Source organism: Myotis myotis, unplaced genomic scaffold (assembly GCF_014108235.1).
Source record: "Myotis myotis isolate mMyoMyo1 unplaced genomic scaffold, mMyoMyo1.p scaffold_m19_p_7, whole genome shotgun sequence".
NCBI classification, from domain to species: Eukaryota; Metazoa; Chordata; class Mammalia; order Chiroptera; family Vespertilionidae; genus Myotis; species Myotis myotis.
Genome location: NW_023416379.1, coordinates 16421401 through 16446225, shown reverse-complemented (window position 1 = coordinate 16446225; position 24825 = coordinate 16421401). Strand labels below are relative to the sequence as shown.

At 42.1% G+C, this 24825-nt stretch overlaps 1 protein-coding gene across 10 annotated transcripts in view; it reads right to left on the bottom strand.

The window, feature by feature from the left end:
- Window positions 1–20604, bottom strand: part of RNF217 (ring finger protein 217) — a 125188-nt gene extending 104584 nt beyond the window's left edge. For 5 of the 10 annotated variants that reach the window (XR_004968994.1, XR_004968995.1, XR_004968996.1 and 2 more), the window contains exon 1: window positions 19126–20600. Coding sequence is in view for 7 of the 10 variants with exons in the window: in XM_036318224.1 (XP_036174117.1) it covers window positions 19126–19998 (873 nt within the window). In the remaining 3 variants the exon portion in view is untranslated. Of the gene's footprint in view, window positions 1–19125 lie in introns of all 10 variants that reach the window. The other 5 variants (XM_036318225.1, XM_036318230.1, XM_036318229.1 and 2 more) reach the window with 4 other exon arrangements.
- Between the last annotated feature and the right edge of the window lie 4221 nt (window positions 20605–24825).

Here is a 24825-nt window from a genome sequence, read left to right as displayed (position 1 = left end):
CGAAAGTGAATGTTTCCATAGCCGATAAAACAGAATGACCCATATTTTTCACTGGTCATCTCTGTTTACATAAGTGTATGACTGCAAAGGTAGCTTTGATACATAGATATCTACCTTGAAATAGATGACCTCTAAGGTCCTCTCCAGCAGTGAAAGGTTAGGGCATAAATCCACTGAACCACTCAGGGCTCTAAATTTACCCTCGTCCTGGCCATATATTTATTCACTACCCCTGTGGACGAAAGGGGCCACATGCTAACCTGACAAGTTCAGGGAAGGCCTGCATGGCGGTCTTGCAAACTCAGAGACCTAAAGTAACCACAAAGGAGGGTTTGAAATTAAATTTTAACTAAAAGCAGTTATGGTGGGTAGTTATATCCTAGGCTGGTATCTTCACTGACAAGGTCAACCTTTACCTTAATTAAGTCTATGTGTCTTTTTGCATCTATGATAACATACCCTTGAAATGTCTGGGTAACTTGTAACTTCCCTTTTTCTGGACCCCTTGGGATACAACCTAATGTGCTGGGTGCCAGGACAGATACCACAAATTCCTCCATTATTATCATGTTAATTGTTCCTGCACCCAACTAAGTATGCATCTATCTTTTTACTTTTTGTCCAATCCCAGGGGTTTCCCCCCTTTGCTTTCTCCCACCTCTCTAGTCTATCAGCAATAGATTTCATATAGCCCACCTACATCCCTTCCTTTGATTGCAATCTATAATAATAAAAGCATAATAAGCTAATTAGACCAGACAGCCAGACGACCATCTGGACGAAGCTGGGCTGCAAGGGCCGAGCCCCTTGCATGAATTTCATGCATCGGGCCTCTAGTGCATAAATACAGATGTAACCTGCCATTCTCTGGAGCATTATCTCAATTCACTGAGGTTCTGCTTCCCGGAATATGTCGACAGTTTGGCTCAAATAAACTCACAAAAATTCTTTACAGGTTTGAATGTTTTTTACATTAACACCCCTAATTTAATGTGTCTTCCCCGGTGCACTAAATAGCTGAATATTCAGAGCTCTAGCCCATATCTTGTTTCTCATGAACACGAAATAATCACCAGAATTTGGTTGTCTCTAGCTCCCAAGACATGAAAACCTTTTAAAGTTAGTGGCTCTAGACCTTTTTTGGGTAGTGGTCTGAAAATTCAATAATTTTTATGGATCAACTCACAAGAAAAAACACATTTTGTGTAAGATTTCTGGGCATTTATAACCCTTCTGGCAACAATTCATGAACTGATAAAACTACAAGTTAAGAATTGCTGGGGAGGGAGCTGAAATAATAATGAACAGGAAACACATAGAAAGCTTTTCTTTTCCTTTAAAACAAAGTACTCTGTAAAGGGGTCCTTCTACCATGAAATTACATCTCTTTCTTCCATTTTTCCACGTGATAGCAAACATGCTAACCAAGGAGCAACAAATGACTTCCTTTCTGAATTCTTATTAAAACACACACACACACACTCCAAAAACATTTGAGTAATGCAAACCCATTTCCATTCTTCTCACCATAAAATGAGTAAATTACTTTCACATACCATAAAATCAACAGGTTCTGACATTTTTTTTTCTTTATAAAGCCATCATTAATGTACCCAGGGTGACTTAGGAAACAAGTGTTTGTATGTCACCCAGAAACATTTTTTAAGTCTTAGAGGTTGGGTAAATTTCATTTCTTTTCAGGTAGGATCTACCATAGCATCTAAAGTAAATATACTGTTAATGATAAATAGTCTAAAAGATGGCAAGGATAAGAAATATAAAATGTGTTATTTATGCAAAATGCAATATAGGAATACTTTCTTGGTAGTTGAGGATGAAGTTTAGAGTACAGAATTTTTATGAGATAGCAACCACATTTTTGCTATAGGAAATATCAATAAGGTAACATTGAAAAATATACTGCATTACCTTAGGAATTAGCTTTTATTTCTCAATAAAATGTTACTTCTGTAACGTGTTGAGGTCCAAAAATTAAATCCCATTCATACTCATGGAGGAAAACAATGAATTCACTTTAAAATGAGGAAGATGAAAATAGGGGGAAATAGAGTTAAATTCCTTGCAAAGAATTGAAATGAGATATTATAAACCTAATGAATGTTCTAAACATAAAACATAAAGTCCAATTTTTAAATTACTTTAATGTTTGTCACATTGTTTTATAAACACTAACGTACTCCTAGATACCACTCAGCCCCTGTGATTTGCTCACAGTGTCTAATTTAAAAAATATTTTAAATTTAGAAAACACTACTGTTACTTAAATTACTTTCATCCAGTGGTGTTTTATGGTGATACAACCCACACATGGGACAAACCTGTTAAATACTTGAGGTTTTCTTATAAATTAAAAAAAAATCATCTTATTACCTCCAACAGAAATATTACTTAGTTATATGATTAACTGTCGAATGTAATTACAGGAAACACTTCAGGCCTCTGAAATAAACAATGAAAGTACGCAGGGGCAGGGAACTCAGTTACTCAGCCTGATGTAGTTACTTTATCAATGTACTCTTACTAAAAACAAAGAAAACAACAGCCACAATCAAAATAAAAGAGCTATTGTATGGTTAAGCCATGACCTCAGGGCCTTCCCCATTAAAGGCAGAGGAAGTAGAACTGACACCAAAGTGCACACTGTTACAAAAACAAGAATTAGAGGTAGGTGATAAAGCCCAGCTGGTGTGGTTCAGTGGTTGAGCTTCGACCTTATGAAGCAGGAAGTCAGGGTTCGATTCCTGGTCAGGGCACAGGCCCGGGCTGCAGGCTTGATCCCCAATTGGGGACCTGCAGGAGGCAGCCAATCAATGATTCTCTCTTGTCATTGATGTTTCTATTTCTCTCTCCCTCTCCCTTCCTCTCTGAAATCATTTTTTTAAAAAAAGCAGGAAATAAAGATGTGTAAATAGGTAGGAATTAACTGAGGAAACAAATGGCAGTCATCAAAACAATTTTAGAAAATAAGGATAAGAACTAAGTAGAACTACCCCCAAAATTCTAATAACTTCCTCTGAGAACTAAAGGTTGACCAGTAATACTTCTGTTATCTGTGGGAACAGAAGGGTGGGAGATCTGTGTTGAGCAGAAATTGAGGAAAGAGCTAAAAATAACAAATTGCAAAAAATTAGATAGCAGGAGATGACTCAACTTTTTGGAGAAATTGATTCTGACTATCACTAATCTAAGAACAATGGACACCTGCATCAAAAGATGTTTTCAGCCCTAGCCAGTTAGGCTCAGTGGATAGAGTGGCAGCCTGTGGACTGAAGGGTCCTGGGTTCGATTCTGGTCAAGGGCATGTGCCTCAGTTGCAGGCTTGATCCCCAGCCGTGGTTGGTGTGAGGCAACAAACCCACACATCTGTTTCTCTTTCTGTCTCTCCCCCGCCATGGGAAACTGTCCTCCGGTGATAATTAATCAAAAAATCAAAAAATAAAAACCAAAAAAGAAATGTTTTCATATTTTTCAGTCATTAACTTGTTACATGGTGTCTCTGGAACCAAACAATTAAAACCAAACAAATAAAACCATCCTACACAGGTAAAAGATGAGTGGAAATCAAACTGAACAAAGGTTAATCCTATGCTGCTTGAAAGATAAAGACTACAGTTGGTACATGAAGCTTTACAACTTTCAGCCTCTGAATAAAAAAGGCTGCAAGAACTGGCATGAGCTGTATCAAACCCAATGCAGTCCCAACATATTTTAAAACCAAAACCCCAATAAGTGGTAGGATGGAAAACAAGGCCATCTCCATTGTTTGCCGACTAGTCCAAACCACTGTCTGGTCTACTGGTTTGCCCCCGCTATCCAAAAGCAGAGCGTTCCTATGAAACTTTGATAAGTTGAAATGGCATAAAGCGAATAAGCAATTACCTTAGGAAACATCTTGCAAACGAATGCACAAAATAAATCGAGACACAGCACAGATGCTCACGGACACAGTTCAAACCTATGGCAGCCTGAGGCCCGGAGCTGACTGTAGTTCCCCGGAGGAGCTTGGCGGGGCCACTCCCACTGCTCCAGGTGCTGGCTGCCTTTGTAAGAGCTCCCTGCAAAACTGAATATTCTCGCTCTTAGCCTTTTTCTTAAAAGCGAAAATCCTCTTTGGATTTCTTTCAGTTAGCGAAAACAGGTACCAATGTAGGTCTTTCGCAAAAGTGGCATAAGTGGCATAAAGCAAATTTTCGAACAGCGGGGGATACCAGTACTGCCACTGCCTCTTTACCCATTTTCCTGCTTCTTTCTTGCCACTCACACCTGTTTATTCTCCACACTGAAACCAGAGTCTTTTCAAAGCATGAATTATCATTATACAACTCTATTAAACTTGAGAATGATTTCCCATCACAGTTGGAATACAGTTTCAGTTCTAGAGACGGGCAACACAACTCCAAATGATCGGACCAATATCTACCTCTGTGAGCCATCTCAGACCAGACACCCCTTTACTCTGTCCCTCTGCCCCCCTGCTCTGCGCTGTGCTGAAGGCTTTGTTCCACCGACTATTGTTTACCATTTGGCTCTCACCTCTCCACCCGTATTTGCCATCCTGTCCATCCCAGCACCTCTCTATTCATGGTCACCTGCACACCTCACTTTATTTCCACAAGTGTGTTTCTGAGTATAAGTGGTTGCTCACTCCACCTCACTTGGAGAGACACCCCACCACCCCTAATTCCCTTCTTTTGATCTCCCTGAGCATCAACCATTGTTTTAGACAATAACCAGTTTCAAAATTTTCTACTCCCACAAACACAGCTTTCTCTTCCTACACCCACTTAAAACAATTAGCATCACATACTAGTAATTTAGTCATAAACATTTCCCAATCTTTGCGTAGAGAGCTTACTTTTCACGTACTGAATTTCTAACCTTGCTAAGAGTTTAAAAATTGTCTCTCCTTCTCATAGTAATTAACATAGTGCTAAGCAAATATTCTGCATTGAGTAAATGTTTATCGCAGAGTAAGAATACTCTAGCTCCCACATTCCTTTGACTCCCTTAAACCAACTGCATAGTCGTCCTCAAATAACACCATTTTGTTATAACCTTGATGAGATGCCGTCAGAACTTAACTTTGTATCAATTAACCTATGTTAAAACTGCTTTCCTTGTAAGTCGTTTCCCTTAAAGTCGCAGAACCTAACGAAGACTTTTAGTGAGTACTTACTGTAATAGAGAACAGGTGTTTTATGGCTCGATCAAAGTGAAAACAAAGAAAGTCTTAGCCAGTGGAAAAGATTTCTCTGTAGAAATTTCTGCAACTCACGAATTATCTACTAAAGCTCGTGCGTGCTTTATTTATTTATTTATATATTTATTTATTTTTGCAGAAATGTTGATGAGATTAATAGTAATTCTTTCATCTTGTCTCAACTACAGCCTTATGGTCAGAAGCAGACACTTTATGATATGACTGTGTAGGGTTAAGGGTAGTTTATGGCCACAGATCAGAAGGTCACTAGACAGCCTGTGGGAAGGCTAACTGCTAGCCTTGACCTCATCACACACACACACACACACACACACACACACACAGGTGTATATACATATGTATACAGAATAACCCAAAAGTTCCAGTGATTTTTAGCATCTTAAATTTAATTTTATTAATGGTATAAAACATCTTTTTTAAAAAATACATTTTATTGATTTTTTTATAGAGAGGAAGGGAGAGGGACAGAGAGTTAGAAACATCGATCAGCTGCCTCCAGCACACCCCACACTGGGGATGTGCCCATAACTATGGTACATGACCTTGACCGGAATCAAACCTGGGACCCTTCAGTCCGCAGGCCAATGCTCTATCCACTGAGCCAAACCGGTTAGGGCTGATATAAAACATCTTATTATCACTAGTAAAATTACTAATAGTTGTGAAAGCAATGTGTTATAACTGGCTTCCTTATTTTTAAAAAATCTTCGTTCAGCATTTAGCGATACTGGGGCATCTGAGGTCTTTGTTCAACTTATTTTCATACATTGTTTTAATGACTGTCATAACAAAACACAACTCAGACCAGTTGCAAAAAAAGAACATTGTTGCCTGTGCTTACTAAATCATTATGCTTCCTTTTATGTCTCATCTACTAATTATTCAATGATTATTAATGAAATTCACCTAGTAAATTTAAAACTTCCCAAATATCAGTCAACTATTCTTGCAGCTAATCAGAAACTGCTAAGTTTTTAAACAAATGGGCTAAAAACTGTTTGAAGCAACTCATCTGGGTGATTTTTAAGCCTGAGGGGGAGGGGGACTGTTCCGAAGTTTTTAAAGTTTATAGTGATTTTTAAGGGGAAAAGCATTTCTGAACAAACAGCATTATTTTTAGAAATCCTGAAAACTAAAAAAAAGCAAAATATTGGGGGGGAAAATGATGATCATTTTACACATTTCCTCTCCAAGCATTCCTTCTAAGCTCTCTCTTCATCTTAAGGGTGAAACATCAGTGACTCACCAAGCGACATATTAAAACTAACAACAAAAAGAGGTAAGCCCAAGGAATGCCTATTTTTGTTGATTCAAACTGTATCTGAAATCCATGAATATACTTGTATTTTTACAAATCAAGATCAGTAAATAATCCTCTTTTGATATCAAATAAATAATCTTGAGTCTTTGACACACACACACACACGCACATGCACACACACAATCTATACATATAACAGCCCAGTGACCAGAAAGGCGGAACAACCAGAATGACCAGTGGCTATGATGCGCACTGCTGCAGCCAACCAGCCTGATCCAGGCCTTGATCGGCCCCTACCCCAGCCAGCCCGGCCCCCAATCGGCCCCCAATATTCCCATCAGGACGGGCCAACCAGACCCCATCCGTGCACAAATTTGTGCATCGGGCCTCTAGTTTTAAAATAAAGCATATTATTTTAATATGCTGGACATATTAAAAATTTCTTTGTTTAGAAGCCCATTATTTTCAAAATATTTCTTTCACAAACAATCTTGAAGAGGAAAAATGGTTAACATGAAAAAACAACACTGACGTTAATGGTAAGACTAGTTAAAAGTAGGATTAAATTAGAACTCTTGGGAATGCACCTGTCATTTCTCGGCAAGGGCAACTCTGGCAGGCGATAGCCCCACCCCCTACTCTCTACAGACTTAATGAAAGGAATTCTTTCTCCCACTGAGGCTCTATGTTCATGTAAAAAGATCACTATGCACTAAAATCAGGCCATACTGAAGTCAATTCTGATTGCACCCAATAGCTCTACTTAGATATAAACTAAACTGTAAACATTAGAAAAATGGCTTTAACAAAGGAAACAAAACTCTAGTGAAAAACAAAAGCAACTGTTTTCTTTTACCTGATGTTTTAAGTTGTTAAGCAACCAGAGGAAAGGCTGCAGTCATTTAACTTGCCAGGGACAACTCAGAGCTGATGAGCTTCAGGAACCCTGAGGATGGCCAATAATCATGGGAGGAAATATGTCAAGAAGCAACGCCACAAAAAAGGAAGTAATTTGCTAGGTAACCTATAATTAGCCTCTGAATCTTACCGTAGAGAATATTATTGAGGCAAATAGCTTAGGAAGATTTAAAAAAGGATTAGTCATTCACATGAATGAATAAGCCCAGAATTTAGTTACCTGAGCCAGGGAAGGGGGAGGAACACATCATAAAAGCGATATATGCCCCATTTCAGGGTGCACAGGTCCTCAACCAAAAAATTTTAATGGTTATGCTTCCGGAAATTTAAATGGTTATTTATCTGAGAGGACACTAATCAAATGATAAAATCACCTAATCAAACTAGAATGCCATAAACAATGAAAACCCAATGGTGAGCCAAGTTAACAAAGATGAGCTGGCGTAGTTAATTTTAAGGTGTCATTAGATATAATATTATTTCTGTATAGAATATGCCTGGCCTACAAAAAAATATCCGTTACATCAACTCTTTTTATTCAGAAAGATACCCAACTTTTTCAAATAATATTTTTAACCACTACTGAAGCTAAAATTTTGATAATAAAAAGGAAATTAAGTGGTGTGAAGAATTAGAAGAATTAGAAGCTGAAACTGATCTTCAGACATTTCAGTTTACAATGAAATTATCTAAAATGTTTCATTTTGTTTATTTTTAATATATTTTTATTGATTTCAGAGAGGAAGGGAGAGGGGGAGATAGAGAGTAACATCAATTATGAGAGAATCATCAATTGGCTGCCTCCTGCACACCCCCTATTGGAAACTGAGCCCACAATCCAGGCACGTGCCCTTGACCGGAATTGAACCTGGGACCCTTCAGTCCATAGGCCGATGCTCTATCCACTGAGCCAAACCAGCTAGGGCTAAAATATTTCATTTTAAAAGTGAATGACTTTTATGTAAGCTTTGCTTAACACTATATGAAGCTTAATTATTAAATTATTCAAGGATAAAGCACACAAAAACCATTCCACCAAAGTACATTAATCAAAATAATGAAATGAGTTGGATATGTTTAATTAAATGATTGACAAGACATGAAATATTTTTTTAAAAAAAAAAACATTAAAATTGAGGCTCAAAAGCTTTACTATCTACATTCACACCATTTCTGATTTTGTGTGAAATAGCATAGTAATTTAAAAATATGGCCCCCAATTCTCTGTCACCTTCCCATAAAAAAAGTTGGGGCCTAAGTCCCTTCCCCTTGAATCTAGGCAGACTTGTGACTGCTTTGCCCGAGATGCCGTGTGACTTCCAAAGTTAGGACAGAAAAGATCACGCAGCTTCAACCTGGGTCCCTTGAGACTCTGGCCCTGGAGGAAGCCATCCCTCATGTAAGAAGTCCACTGCCCTGGGACTGGCAAGCAATGCCACGTGTGGGCACTTCTGAGACAACCGCAGCTGAGCATCCTGACCGTAGCCAGCACCAGCTGCCAGCCAAGTGAGGGAGCTGACATTTGACGACAATCCCATGAGAAACCCAAGTGTGAACTGACCAGCTGAGCCCTTCCCAAATTCTTGACTCACATGTCACGATCAAAATAAAATGGTTGTCTCACACCCCTAGGTTCTGGAGGAATTTGTTAAGCAGGAGACATAGCAACCAGAGGCAGTTTTATACTTAAAGAAGTACCTCAGTGACAGATGGGATGCCAGGTTAAAGATTCAGACTATGGCATTCTCTTGCTTTAAAGAGTTAAATATATTGTAGAATAAGATATCCAAAATTCAGGTTCAAATATCTACCTTACTTTTTCTACCAACCTAAACATATTATAAGTTATTTTCAATTATTCACTCAGTCTCTTAAGAAATACCTATTGAGCAACCCGGGCACGTGCCCTTGACTGGAATTGAACCTGGGACCCTCTCTCTTCTCACATAATATACAATTAATGGGATCATCTCATTCACTTCCACGGTTTCAAGTAACATGGGAGTGAATGAGATGATCCCACTAATAGTATATTATGTGAGAAGAGAGAGGGTTTGGGATAGAACTATACAGACACCAACATTAAGAGATGGTAAAATAAGAAAGCTCAAGTGGAAACAAAAGGAATGGCCAGAGCCCTGGCTGGTTTGGCTCAGCGGACAGAGCATTGGTCTGCGAACTGAAGGGTTCCAGGTTCAATTCCAGTCAAGGGCACGTGCCCGGGTTGCATGGTCGATCCCCAGTGGGGGACGAGAAAGAGGCAGCTGATCAATGGTTCTCTCTAATCCAGCGGTTCTCAACCTGTGGGTCGCGACCATCGGAAAACACATAGCATATCAGATATTTACATTACGATTCGTAACAGTAGCAAAATTACAGTTATGAAGTAGCAACGAAAATAATTTTATGGAGGGGGTCACCACAACATAAGGAACTGTATTTAAGGGTTGCGGCATTAGGAAGGTTGAGAACCACTGACAGTAATCATTGATGTTTCTATCTTTCTCTTTTCCCTTCCTCTCTGAAATCAATAAAAAATATATTTTAAAAGAAGGAATGGCCAGAGAGTTAGGAAGAACACAGGAAAGTATGCTGCCACTGAAACTTAACAGCAAGTGAAATCATAGCTTTTCTAAACTCAATCAATTCCTCTTGATTTCCTTACATGAAGATAAGGCTGAGTTTGGTAGAAATCTTTCTGGGGATCTAAATTTGGACGAGAGCCTTCTACTTCTTCAAAACATGTAACTAAGCGTCTTCTTCTTCTTGAACTGGAAGACTTGTGATTTTGTGCAACACAGAAGTCAACTTAAAGGAAAAATAAAATAAATATATTTAACTTATAAATACAGGATGGGGCAAAAGTAGGTTCATAGTTGTAAATACACAAAACAGTTTATTCTTGTATTATGATTTACTAATTATTGTGTTATTTTCCACACAAACAACTATAAACCTACTTTTGTAAAATAATAAATTTAAAGTCTGTAAAAAGGTCATGGGTTTTACAGCCAAGTAGGCCTGAATTTAAATCCTACCTTTGCCATTTTCTAGCTGTGTGATGTAGGGCAAGTTACTTATTTTCTATATCCTTGTGTCCCCTCATAAGACATTATGCTACATACAGCACAGAAATAAAGCTGTTCCTGTTCTCTTGGACCCACTCTTATCAGAAAGCCAACCCCAGCACTGCCAATGAAAATAGCATTGATCATGATTACATATGATCATCTTGTTGGGACATTCAATGGTAAATCTCAATCCTTATCCTGTTGAAACTTTCAGAAGCATTAGACAAAGATGATCACTTCTTCCTTTTCAAACAGTCTTTGTTAGGCTTCTGGGTAACCATCCTACCTTGATTCTCTTCCTGCCTGACTGGCCTGGCCCACTCCCTTTCAGACTCCTCTCTGGTTCTTTCATAGGTCCCAGGCTCCATATATGTAAATACCAGTATGCCCAAACTCAAGCCTCAATCCTCCACTATCCACTATCACTCCCCAGGTGACCTCATCTAGTCTCATGGCTTTAAATATCATCTATATGCCAAAAAAGTTCAAATTCGTGTCTTCTGTTCAGCTCTCTCTTCTGAATGCCAGACACCAAATGCCTACTCAACATGTCTTCATGAATGTCTAAACAGCTTTTCAAACTTAGTACAAACTTCTGATTCTCCCTAAACCTAGTCCTTCTTCAGTATTCCTCATCGTATGAAATGGCAACACCATTCTTCTGTTTGGACTCAAAAGCTGAGTCATCTGTCACTCTTTTTCTCTCATAACACGGCCAACTGGCAAATTCTGTTAGCTTTAACTCAGGATATACTCAAAATTCAGATCATATTCAGACCACTTCAGATCATATTCACCTCTCTCAGCCTTATCTGAACTATATAATCTCTCCTCTGGATTACTGTCAGTCTTCCAAACTGATGTCTTTGTTGACATTCTTGACTCCTATAACAGTATGCTCTCCACAAAGAGCCAGAGTAATTAATCCCTTTTAAAGTTTAGGTCATATCTGGTTAGCTCAAAACCTTCTTATACCTTAGCTTCCCATCTCACTCAGACAAAATGCAAATTCTCAATAGTCTTAAAACCCTATCCAGCCAGTTTTTCCCACTCTCCTGCTGTTTTCTTCTTATTGCTCCTAATTTCATTCCCTGTGCTTTGGCCGCATGCATCTCTTTGCCATTCCTGGAAGACCCTCAAGCATGCTCCTGTCTCTGGAACTTTATACTTGCTATTCCCTTAGATATCCTCATGGTTTGCTCCCTATCATCAAGAAGATCTATGCTCAAAAGTCATCCTGTAAAATAAACCCTCCCTGGCAACTCCCCCCAAAACTATAAATATATAAAGAAATCCTCCCCCAATTTCTCACACCCTTCCATTGTTCCTTTTTGTATATAACCCTTATTTCCCCTAATATACTTTACTTATTTTATTTTCTGTCTCCCCTCCACCACAACCTAGTATATAAACTCCATGAAGGCAAGGGTTTTATCTGTTTTTGTTCTCTGTATCTCCAATACCTACAACAGTGCCTGGTATGTAACAGGTATTTAATATGTAAGTAAATTAAAATTACATAACAAAATATGCATTAAAGTGCTCAGAATATAGATGTTCAACAAAGAGTTGTTATTATTTGTGGAAAATTAAACACTCAAGTATTAATTACCCCAAAATTGATGTGGCAACAGTACTGGTGAAGTTGAAAGAGAATGTTGTATTCTAGGAATTATTTTCCTGTAGACACTGAATTTTTATTTTAAGACAGAACTTGATATGGGAGGTTCATTTAGTTTACCATATGAAACTCTTCTGACAAAGTGATTTTGAACAAAATAAACAATTTTTAAACATGTATTATAACTTTAAAGATGTGCCATATTGTCATGAATGATCCAAAACAAATTTAGTAAATTATGTTTTCTTTCAGTGCAGGGAATAAATATTTTGAAAGGAGCAAGATGTTTACTTGTATTCTATTTCCAACAATTAGAAAGAGCTCTAAGAAATATGTGTATAGAGCAGTAAGAAATGGGTGGCTTTATTACTTTAAATTTCACATAATAGGAAGAACTGCTGAAAGGTTAGCTGGTATTCCAGAATTGATTTAATAAAGTCTTCCCAGAAAGGAAGCAGAAGAGGAAAAGAGACCCACAGATGTCTTAAAACTTAAAGGAAAGCCTACATATGTCACCAGATCAAGCTGAGAATACAAAATACTGCTAACAAGGTAGTAAGATGGCTTCTTGAGGGCATTAAATACATTTTCAGAGTATCTCATGCTACTTGGCACATAGGTAGCCAATAAGCATTAGTTAATTGCGTAAATGGTAGACTAACAGATGAGTAAGTTAATTATAAGAAATCATTACTTAGCCAGCTGGCATGGCTCAGTGGTTGAGCATCAACTTATGAACCAGAAGGTCACAGTTCAACTCCCGGTCGGGCACATGCCCAAGCTGTGGGCAGGAGGCAGACGACTGATGATTGTCTCTCATCATTATTGATTTCTCTCCCTCTCCCTTCCTCTCTGAAAACAATAAAAATCTTATTTTTTTTTAAAAAAAGAAATCACCACTCAGGTATGTCCACATTGCCCATCATAAACTTAATAAAAAGCTGGGAGCACAAGTTCTAATATTCTCCTTTTTCTGTCTCTTACATAAGAAGTAAGAAAGAGCCTTCAATTATAAAATCTGAGCTCTACTCTAGGAGGAAAAAAAAATCACCACTTGGAAGTTTGAGTTGCTACCTTAGGTAAGTGGTACTAGTTATGTTATTTGAGATCTCTTAGGCCAGTGGTTGGCAAACTGCGGCTCACGAGCCACATGCGGCTCTTTGGCCCCTTGAGTGTGGCTCTTCCACAAAATACCACGTGCGGGCGCGCACGTACAGTGCGATTGAAACTTCGTGGCCCATGCGCAGACGTCGGTATTTTGTGGAAGAGCCACACTCAAGGGGCCAAAGAGCCGCATGTGGCTCGCGAGCCGCAGTTTGCCGACCACTGTCATAGGCAGTGGAGGGCGATGCAGGGTTCCTCTATGTCACCTCATCTCCAGACAGCTGGAAGAGACAGGTGACACCAGGCAGCCCCAGACCAGGTCCTGCCGGCCCAGAGCTCAGCCAGGAATGGGGTTCCCTCTACAGAAATCAACTGCCAGTTAAAATAAGATTAGAACCATAAGAGAAAAAAATAAAGAAATTATTAAAGAGATATCAAAGGAAGAGAAGAGGAAAAGAAGGGCATGAGTTAGTAAGGTATGAAAGCAAATGTTACCTGACTCCCTCGCCAAATACACAAACACACAAATGAAAGCAAATGTTACCTCACCCACCCACTCCAAACACACAAACACACAAATTCGGTTCACAAAAGAGTAGGGTTACACAGTGACTTAACAGATTTCAGTCTCACATTCTTCGTCACATTTTCAGGACTACCAGAATCACACCTGGCAGGACAGGATCTGTAAATTCACCTGCGTGAAGACGCCTGCTTTCAAACTCCATACCAAACTCGGTGGTTTCTCAAAATATACAGGTTGCTTTACGGTTTATGGGGGGAAAGTAGGTTACGCTTTTACCCATAAAGGTCTGGATGACTCAGAGTTTAATAATAGGATACGTGAGCTTTCACCCCTAGGTCACTGATTCTAGGACGACTACAGTAGACTGTCATTTTACGGCATTGCCATCTCGCAGCTGTTTGGTTCAAAATCTGTAGAAGAAATGTTCTGCGTGTCTCTATTAATACTCACTTGACAGGTGTATGCATTCCAACTCCTGTGCATCTGCCAACTGCGACCACTGTGAAGCGGAGTGATGAAAGCCACAACAGCTGCCACCTTGAGACAGCCCTGAGCCTGCCCAGTCCTCTCCTGTCTTTATCTAAAGTGCTAAATATTAATGCTTCATATTACAACAGATTTTACCGTCTAAAACGAAAATCATAAAGGAAAGAGATCTGTGGAGGATTTCTGAAATAAAACCAATTCATTTCACATCATTGCATACAACAAAGAAAGCAACAACTTTTCCTCCTAGGAATATGTGGTAAAAGCCATACCAGCTGAGAAAGTCAACGTTTCTCATGGCTCAGTGACCTGTAGGAGACCACAGACATGCCTGGGACTGTGTGCTCCCGCCATAGTCATTGCTGCACAGGCAGGTCACCTGGAAACGCACTTCTAAATTTTATGTACCAAAGCGTCATGTACCCAGGCAATATGAACCAATATAACTCCCACTGTATCTCTATCATGGTGCTCTACAGCCTCTAAGTCAATACCTATGTATAGCCAAAGACTAAATTAATCAGTTCAACCCTTCACCATGGCAATTGGAAACTAGATGGTACCTACTACACTGAAAAGTCATCCCATTGCCCTAGCCCAGGGGTGGGCAAACTTTTTGACTCGAGGGCCACAATGGGTTCTTAAACTGGACCGGAGGGCCGGAACAAAAGCATGGATGGAGGGTTTGTGTGAACTAATATAAATTCAAAGTAAACATCATTACATAAAAGGGTACGGTCTTTTTTTTTTTTTAGTTTTATTCATTTCAAGCGGGCCGTAGTTTGCTCACGGCTGCCTTAGCCAGTTTGGCTCAGTGGACAGAGCGTTAGCCTGTGGACTGAAGGGTCCCGAGTTTGATTCCGATCAAGAGCACATACCTCAGTTGCAGGCTCCTAGCCCTGGTTGGGGCATATGGGAGGTAACCAATCAATGTGTCTCTCTCTGTCTCTCCCTCTCCCTTCCACTCTCTAAAAATCAGTGGAAAAAATATCCTTGGGTGATGATTTAAAAAAAAAGTCATTCCATTAAGAAGGGTTCCCCATAGCCTCAAGTCACAGCAATACCTGGAGAAGAATTATGTTTTGAAAAACAAAACTATTATTTTTAAACCACAGTATGGAGATATTTGTCACTGACTAATTTGTTATGTCTGTACTGAAATAATGATGAGTTACCCATTGACCTTTACCACATATTCAGTCCATGGCTCAAATGGAAATAAGACTCATGTAGAAATCTGTATTCCCATCTTCCATAACCACATCCATACCTTCTTTCAAAGAATGCAGCATCTCCTTTTAAGAGAAAGTTAATTTAACCAGGTGATAGTCCAAGTCACATTTAGGGTACATTTTTAATGTTTGTACATAATGCTTAATAGGGATCAGCTTTAAGTGATGTTAAATACTGCCCTATTTGGCACAGACTCGGAAAATGGTGACAAAATCACTAATAACATTTTATTTGAAATATATCATCTAAATACATATATATATATATATATATATATATATATGTACATATACATATACACACACACATTGATTTCAGAGAGGAAGGGAGGAGAGATAGAAACATCAATGATGAGAGAGAATCATTGATCGTGCTGCCTCCTGCATACTCCCCACACTGGGGATCGAGCCCACAACCCAGGCATGTGCCCTGACCAGGAATCGAACAATGACCTCCTAGTTCAGTGACGGCGAACCTTTTGAGCTCGGCGTGTCAGCATTTTGAAAAACCCTAACTTAACTCTGGTGCCGTGTCACTTATAGAAATTTTTTGATATTTGCAACCATAGTAAAACAAAGATTTATATTTTTGATATTTATTTTATATATTTAAATGCCATTTAACAAAGAAAAATCAACCAAAAAATGAGTTCGCATGTCACCTCTGACACGCGTGTCATAGGTTCGCCATCACTGTCCTAGTTCATAGGTCAATGCTCAGCCCCTGAGCCACCGCGGCCGAGCTGTATCATTTTATTTTAAAAGGTCTTAAGAATGCTGCAAGTTCAGGCTTGACAGATTTGCTCCTGTCAAACCCAAGACACCTTATAAAACGAGAAAAGAAGCACTAACTAGGCCCTTTTGATCCAGTTTAGTAAGGCAACAAAACAAACCTGCGGTTGGATTTTGTTTTGCTTTAGAACTAGTGTGCCATTACAGATCATGATCTGCAATGTCACTTCACTGATGAGGAAATGAAGACACAGAGAGGTTAAATGACACAGAAACACAGACCCTCTGAATAGAGGGGAACTTAGTTACAATTCCAAGCCCACATTTTTATCCAATTAAAAATAATGTCATTTTTTTACAAGCTAAAAGTTTGCCAAAAAACTCTTCAGTTCTAAGTTTAATAACAAAGTTAGCAAACCTATCAGTTTTATCTGTCTTCTGTATTAAAACCATTAAGTCTTTGTCTTTTGTCTTAAACATCAAGAAGCTCAGAGAGAATTTAGTGCCCAAGCAGAACACCACTTCCTAGCCGTGGTTTCTGGGAGTTATCTCATCCGTTCTTTGTCACTCAGCTTTTCACAAACTCAGTCACTATTAGTTGAGCATCTGTTATATGCCATACTGTGTCCTAGGTGCTAAAGAGACAGTAGTAAACAAATCATGAGAACACTCCTGTCTTTGTGGAAATTAATTACAGAAATATAAGTTACAGCATGTTAGTGTTATGGACAAAATAAGCAGGAAAAGAGATCAGGGTTGTGGGGTGCGGTTCATCTTTGAAAAGAATGGTTAGTGAAGCCATAAGGGTGACATCTGTTTGCATCCAGACCTGGAAGGGAGAAGGGGGAGGAGTAAGCCAGCATCAAAGCTATTGCAGGCCCTAGGAACAAGTGCAGCAGCAGTCCTGAGGTGGGAGCATGCTTGGCCTGCATGAGGCATCTTTTCGTTGTTGCTTATTATTTTAAACAACACATTTTTTCTTCATTGAAAGTTCCGTCAAATACTTTGGAAGAAGGTCAGGAACACGCATGCAATCGTAAGTGCTGCAAACAACCTTCAGACACTATGACACCTCAGAAGAGTTTTTAGTGGTTGGCTATTGCAATGACACTTCACCTTGCCCCTCCCACTCCCATTTCTTCTCCTCTAGAGATCAAAACATTGACTTCCTAAAACTAACTCACAGAAGTAAAATGAAATAAAATAAACCTGCTCTGGGGGAAAGGCCCATCTTAATGAAGGGAATCAATCACACTGCAATGCAGAGAAGCCAGACCGCAGTGACTACCCCTCTTGAACTTGTAACCCACGGTATCTGTATCCAGCGTTTATCATTAAACACTGCCTGGTATTGTCACTCTGTTTACATCTCATTATTTGCTACTTTGGATTGTTGTGTACACATCTGCTCTCACAGTGACTTCCCTGGAGCAGGGCCCATATATTGGAAATGTCTGAATCCCATCACATGACTGCACATGGATGGCACAAATATTTGTTTGACAGCTTAATTCTGTTTGACGGTGATGTCATAGAAACTACCACAATGAGCAGCAGACATCCTCCTGTTTTAAGTATCTGTTTGTGGATAAACCATGAACGAAACACCATAGTCTCTTACAGACATTTGGATAATCTCAACAATCTTGGGCAAGTTACTGTTTGTGTAACATTCCATTCTGTCTGCATTTCCCTTTGCATTTTCAGTTGGGCACAGAACACACTTTCCGTCTAGACACAGCAGAGATTAGCCACAAAACACAAAGGAGCCACACCGCGCAGTGTGAAATCCTGTTCAGTTCGCTTCGGTCAATGTTATTAAACACTATTAAAGGAAAGGGACTCAACAAGAAACTACCAGATACAAGGAATGTAAGTCACTGTCCATACCGTCTAGCAAGACAAACCAACACATAAGGAGTAACTTCAGTGGATGTAAAACACACAGCAGTATTATGAAAGTATATAAACAGTGGCTTGCAGGGCCAGGGAAGGCTACACAGAAAAGTTGGCACCTGAACAGCCAGGGCTTGAAAGATGAATAGGCCTAGGACAGTCAGACAGAGATCAAAGGGCATTCCAGATTGTGCAAAAGACACTGGCAGAAACATAACATTGAAAACTGCTGGAAGAATGCATTCAGCACCCGTGAAGGAAAACAGGTCTGTTGCCCTCCTAATCTTTCCAACAAAAAAAACACCAAGCTTTCAAATAAGGAGCAAAGGAAGAAAGTTTCATCAGCACTTGTTTTGTTAAACCTCTTAGCTTTGCTTTGCCCTTTCTGTGTTGTTCCCTCTTAAATAAATAAAGTACTGTGCTGGAGAGTTCAATGAGGAAAAGTACTTCAACTTGACTGTGGAAAAAGAAAAACTGAAAAAAATGGGCAAGGGCCAAGGAATAAGCAAACTGCCCTTCTGAAATAGATAAATGGGAGCACATTTTAACAGGAAGCACTACCTGGTATTGTTACTCTGTTTACACTGCATTATTTGCTACTTTTTAAAATCAGACTATCATGGACCCTTCTGTTCACCGAGTCCATCCATACTGATTTTATGCTCTCAATGTGTTCCTCTCTGCCACCCGAGGCCCGAGGGGCATTCTCGTTGCCCTCCTCTATGAGCAGGCTCTTGCTTGCAATCTAGTAAGAGAAACAAAGCAGAGGGCAATTCCCTGTGCCCTGTTCCTTCCGCGGCTGCCAACCAATGCCTGAAGCTCAGAGCAGAGTGAAGCTCCAGTCAGGTTAACCAGTGAGGAAAACACACACACTGGAACAATTACATTTCAGCCACTGACTTGCAAGAAACTGTCAGAGGCTCCCGGGAAGGGTGTGGAACACCTCTGCCGGCGAGCAGGGCGCGGGCGCGGGGCCTTGGTGGCCAGTGACTGGGGATGCTGGCGGGGCGCGGGGCAGGGGACGGGGCGCAGTTACCTGGGAGCTCAGGTAGACTTTGAGGCACTCCTCACACACGGCCTTCTTGCAGCAGGGCAAGGGCTTGATCGGCTTGTCTTCCAGGCACACCCGGCACATCAGCACCATGAGGGGCGCATAGGGATCCCCGACCCCACCCAGGCCAGAGTAGGGTGGAGCTCCCAACAGGCTGGGCGCGGAGAAAGGTTCGGGCGCCAGGTAGAACTCCAGCTCGATGCTGCCGCCATCGGGGGGCAGGCGGTCCGTGGGGAGGGACAGCCGGGGGCTAGGGAAGGAGGAGGGGGTGCCGGGAGCGTCCATCACCGGCGGGGCCCGAGGCGGCGAGGCGGGCGGCGAGAGCGGCTCGGCCGTGGGGTCCGGGGGCAGGACGTTCTCCACGCAGAACACCGAGCAGAAGACTTGCCTCCGGGCGGGGGGCGGGCGCCGCTGGCCCAGCACGTCCAGGACCAGGGCGTCCGGAGTCCCGACGCGGATCCCGGGCTTCGGCTCCTCTCCGGGGGGCGCCTCCGGCGGCTCACGCCCTCCCTCCTTTCGGTCCCCCGCTTCCTCCTCCTGCTCTTCCAGCTGCTGTGGCAAAGTCTGGGGATTGAGGGGCCCGGTGAGCGCCAGTCCTGCGGGCGGCCCGGGGGCTCGGCTCTCCGTCCAGCCCGGGGCCCCCCAGCTCCCCGCGGGCTCCGGGGCGCTGGTGTCCGCGCCGCCCGAGTCGCTTCCGCAGCCGCCGCCGCTCGGATCCGCGGAGGCGGCGCGCGGCCCGGGCGCCCCGCCGCTGTCCCCCCGCGGCCTCGGGGGCTCGGGGGAGCCCGTGGCGCCGCCAGCGGGGTCGCCCGCCTCCGGGGCCCCGCCGCCGCTCACCGTGCTCTGCTCCTCGCCCATCGCCGCCCGCGGCCCGCGCCGCCGCTGCCCATCCAGCCGCCGGGACCCCCACCCGGCGCCGGCGGGCAGCAGGGGCAGCGGCGGGGCTCCACTCGCGGCTCCGCTTCTGCTTCCGGGTCCCTCCTCCGGGCCGGGGACGCCAGCAGCTCCCTCCGGGGAGCCCGTGCTCCCGGGCGGCGGCGCGCGGGGGACCGGGCCCGGGCCGCTCCTCCTCCTCGTCCTCCCGCGCGGCCGGGCACCGCCTCGGGGGCGCCGAGGGCCGCTCTCTCCCGGCGCGAGCGCCCGCCCCACATGCAGGGCTGGGAGGCGCCGGGGCCGCCGCGCACCCCGGGCGGGGCAGAGGGGTCCGGAGGAGGCGGCGTCAGCCCCGCGCCATCGCCGGTCCCCGCGGCGGGCCACGCGGGACGGGCGGCCGGAGGGCGGGGTCCGGGGCCTGGAGGCCTGTGGCACCGGGGCGCGCGCGGCGAGGTGCAGCCTGCACGCGGGCGAGCCGCCGGGGTCCTGGGGACCGAGGCGGAGCGCACGACCTCCCCGGCTCCCGAGTCACCTAGCGCCCTCCTCGCGGCCCCTGACCCCACCCCTTGGCGCACACCTCCCCACACGCACACGCGCAGGCACACGCGCGCTCACACGCGCGCCCCGAGTGGGTGTGATCTGAGCCGCGATGCGCTCCGGCGCCCGGAGTTCACACTGGGCTCCAGCCAAACACCCCCGAGCAGGCAGCTGCCCTTGGGGCTACGCACTGAGTAGAACTTCCTACTAAAGGACTGGGTACTCAGCGCTGGGCCGAAAACACTCAGGGTTTGGTTTCTCTTGCTTCTCTGGGGTCCATCCAGTTTTAAAGCCCTCAAGGAGTTCAGAGAAATAACTCTAGGAATTACCCGTTCCAAATGCGCAATATACAACTTTCTGCCTAACTGGGTAAAAAAGAATCTTGGAAACCCACAAAACAAGACGAAAACGCGCTGGAATCCTTATGAGAGCTGATAAGTAATTTACAAGATTTATCACTTTTTTTCTTCTCCTCTTCGGTGTTCTTTTAGGAACTATACTTAACCCTTTAAATGTTCCAAAATGGATAGCACCGGGTTGTAAAATGGCCTGGCCTAATTCATGGACTGGATCCCTGGTGGGAATCATGAGGAGTTTCATTAGCATAACCACATTTATTCCCAAAACTGTTTCCAAGACAACAATTATATTTGAGCCAGAATTTAATTATGTGTTGATCAGTCTTTATTTTACAGGAAGCATTAGTCACCCAGACTGGTGTGTTTTAGTTCCCTAAAGCCAATGAAAACATTTTGGGGAAGCCAGCCCTTGTGTTTTTCATCTTGAGAGAGCATTCAATTTACACATTCATGTAATAGGAAGGAGCTGTGACGGGTGTACAATTATTTTTCTTGAAGTTGTTACTGGATTGTTCTAAACTATTTTCCAAATCAGATAGAATGCTAGAGAGATGACTAGCTATGCAATACTAAGAAAGCAGTGTAACACCAGAGAATATGTCTATCGAGTGCATATGATGCTCAGTTGCATGCCAAAGGGATAAATCCAATTTAGCAGTCTAAATGCCACCTCATGTATCAGTCTGACCCAAGAATGAAGATTTCTTATTTGGAAGATTAAATGCTATTCAAGGGCCCCCCACCCCACCCCACCCCACCCCACCCCAACTTGGCTAATTAATTTCCTGGTAGCTGCTGTTTTCTCCAAATGATACTTCTAGTGTTTATTGTTTTAAAGGCAGGAGCAAGAAGCCCACCTATGTGCCTTTATGTACCCCACCTAAAAACTATTCTTTCAAAAGGGATATAAAAATAATGTTTTCCAGGTGACCAGAGGCTGAGAGTGAGACCAGAGTAACCATCATGGATCCAAAGAAGTGTATCTCCACAGCGTCAGCAGCAATCAAATCCCTCAAGGTCTTCCCATGGTTTGGAAACCCCTCCCCCACACACATTTGTCATAGGTATTCCAAGAATTTGTTCTTGCAAAGTCTACCATTTTGTTCCTTATCCCTCAGGTTTCAGTTCTCTGGCAATGGCTCTCCTTGACACTGAACCAACTAGAAGTTCCTGCTGGGACTCCTGAAGGCGGCCCATAGCTCTCAGCCCTGATTACTGCCACGACTTCCTTCCTACAGAGTTCATCTGGCCTTTGGGAAGAGAGAAGCATGGCATGCCATATCTCCAGCCCCCAGACAGACTCAGACTTGCCTGAATCATGGGCCCAGCATCCCCTGGAGTTCAATCTCGGATCCATGGGACACCTGGAGCACGGACATGAGTTAAAAGGCAGAGCGAAAACACTGGTTCTACCATCAATTTTCTCTGAAAAGAAAAGCATGAAGCACCTATCATGATTGTGCTGGTAGGATTCACTTTTTTTAAAAAAGTTATCTTTATTGTTGAAAGTATTACAGGTGTCCCCCGCCCCCCATTGGCCACCATCCACCCCCCACCCAACCCTCCCAGGCCTTCCCCACCCTACTGTCTGGTGCATATAACTTCCCTGGTTAATCTCTCTCCACTCCTGCCTTCCCTCAGCAATTCCTCAGTCTGTTCCATGCTTCTATGCCTCTGGATCTATTTTGTTCATCAGTTTATTTTGTTCATTAGATTCCACATATGAATGAGATCATGTGACACATCTTTCTCTGCCTGGCTTATTTCACTCAGCTTAATATACTCGGGGGCCCTCCATGCTATCTCAAAGGGTAGGAGGTCTTCTTTCTTATACCTGCATCGTATCCCATGGTGTAAATGTACCACAGCTTTTTTATCTACTCAGCTACTGATGGGCACTTGGGCTGTTTCCAGATCTTAGCTATTGTAGGATTCACGTTTTTAAAAGGATTGCTTGAAAATAAACACTGGCATAAATTTCACTTACCTACCACAAGCTTAATATTCCTGAACATCCGTTCATGTCAGGCTATATTCAGTTGTTAGAACAATATAAACACTATTGCCACTACCAGTTTCAGTTCTCAATATTTTTTAACCTGCAATGAGCTATGCACCTTCCCTAAGACTTCAATATCAGGAGACTATGTCAAGTTTGAGAATTGATGAAGTCAACTGCTTTTAATCATTAATGAACATTATCTTTTCTATTAGCACTTTTCTTATCCTGGCCTTCAAATAAGACTTGTTTTGGTTTTCTTGAAAAATGTTATTCAGACATTAATTAGAAAATGAAAAAAAACCTAGATTTATTAACTTATTAGAAAAATGTTATGAGGTATCAGAAAAGCTATAAATCATTAAATTTTACATATTAAAGGTGAAACTAGTTTCTTAACTGTTGTGGAGAAGAAATACATGATGTTTAAATACCATGAAATAATTATACAGCAAATAGGTGACTTGTATTTCTACCAGTTCGTCAACTATCAGACCGGGTAAAAAATAGATGTCATTTAAAAAATGTATTTCCTGAAGAGGAATGGACAGGGCGGAATTGTTGTCTAGGTCTTCTTCTGAAAGGCACAGTGGAATGTTGGTCCTCCTTTTCCTATTTTCTCCCTTCTTCAGTCAGAGAGGGGGAGACCTTCGTATTATTAAGGGAAAGGGCATCAAATAGAAAAGAGAGGAATACAATTGTTTCACTTTCTTTTTCCCCATAAATTCCCTAAGGAAAATCCAAATAGCAGACTCTTATAAGAGAATGTTAAAAAGAAAAGAAAAATATAAAATGAAAGCCCCAAAGCTTGGAAAACAGAAAACAGGGATAAGAAGGAAGAGGGTAAAAAAAAAAGAAGAAAGAGAAAAAGAAAGGCAGGGAGAGAAGGAAGGAGGGAGGGAAGGGAATAATTTTATTACCCACCACTCAAAATAGCCATTGAAACTACAATAATAAAAGCATAATATGCTAATTAGACCAGGCGTCCTTCCAGACGACCTTCCGGACAAAGCTGGGGCTGTGAGGGAAGCCCGGGTCCTGGGTGCAAGAGGGAAGTTGGTGCCAGCAGCTGGGGGAAGGAAGGCCTACTCTTGCACGAATTTTGTGCATCGGGCTCTAGTTTTAACATGATATATTTCATTCTAGCATCTGCATCTGTGTGTATTAAATATGTATTATGCATGCTTTTGTTTGTTTGTTTTTTAACTTAGTAATATATCCTGAACATTGTCATATCATTAAAACATCTGTACATCAAGATTTGCGACCATAACGAATTTTACTATATAGATGTGCCATAATTTATTTAGCCAATTCTGTTTTATTTAAAAGTGTGATCATTTATGATTTTAAAAATATGGAACACTTAATATGTTAATGTGCATAATATTAACACGTAAACCTTGTACACATTCCTAACAGACCACAACATAAAGTTCTAAAAATTAAATTGCTGCAGCAAAGGGTTGATGTAGTATTGAAGCTTTATCACAGAAACTGAGCATCAATTTATAATCCCATCAATAGTGAGAGTACGAGAGAGACGACTTGGGGAAGTAAGACCATTATAAGATTTTTGAAAAATAAAAAAATGCTGTCAATAATATCTTACTTTTTAATTAATGAGCACATTTTTAAATAAAAAGGGAAAAATCAAACATCAACCGTCAATGACCCTTGGGATATTTGCAATGCAGCACTATATATTACGGCTCTTAATTCCTGAGGTGATGGTTGGGACAGCTTCCCCCTCCTCGCCTTTTAAAAAAGAACTCCTCTTCACCTCTTGTCGTGACAGTAGTGCTTTAAAAACGTTCAGAGCCAAACTCAGTCATCGCTGATACTCTAAGTATACATCCAGGATGCCACTCACTCACTTACAAAACACAAGTGTATTTACTCGAGGGCCCCACACTC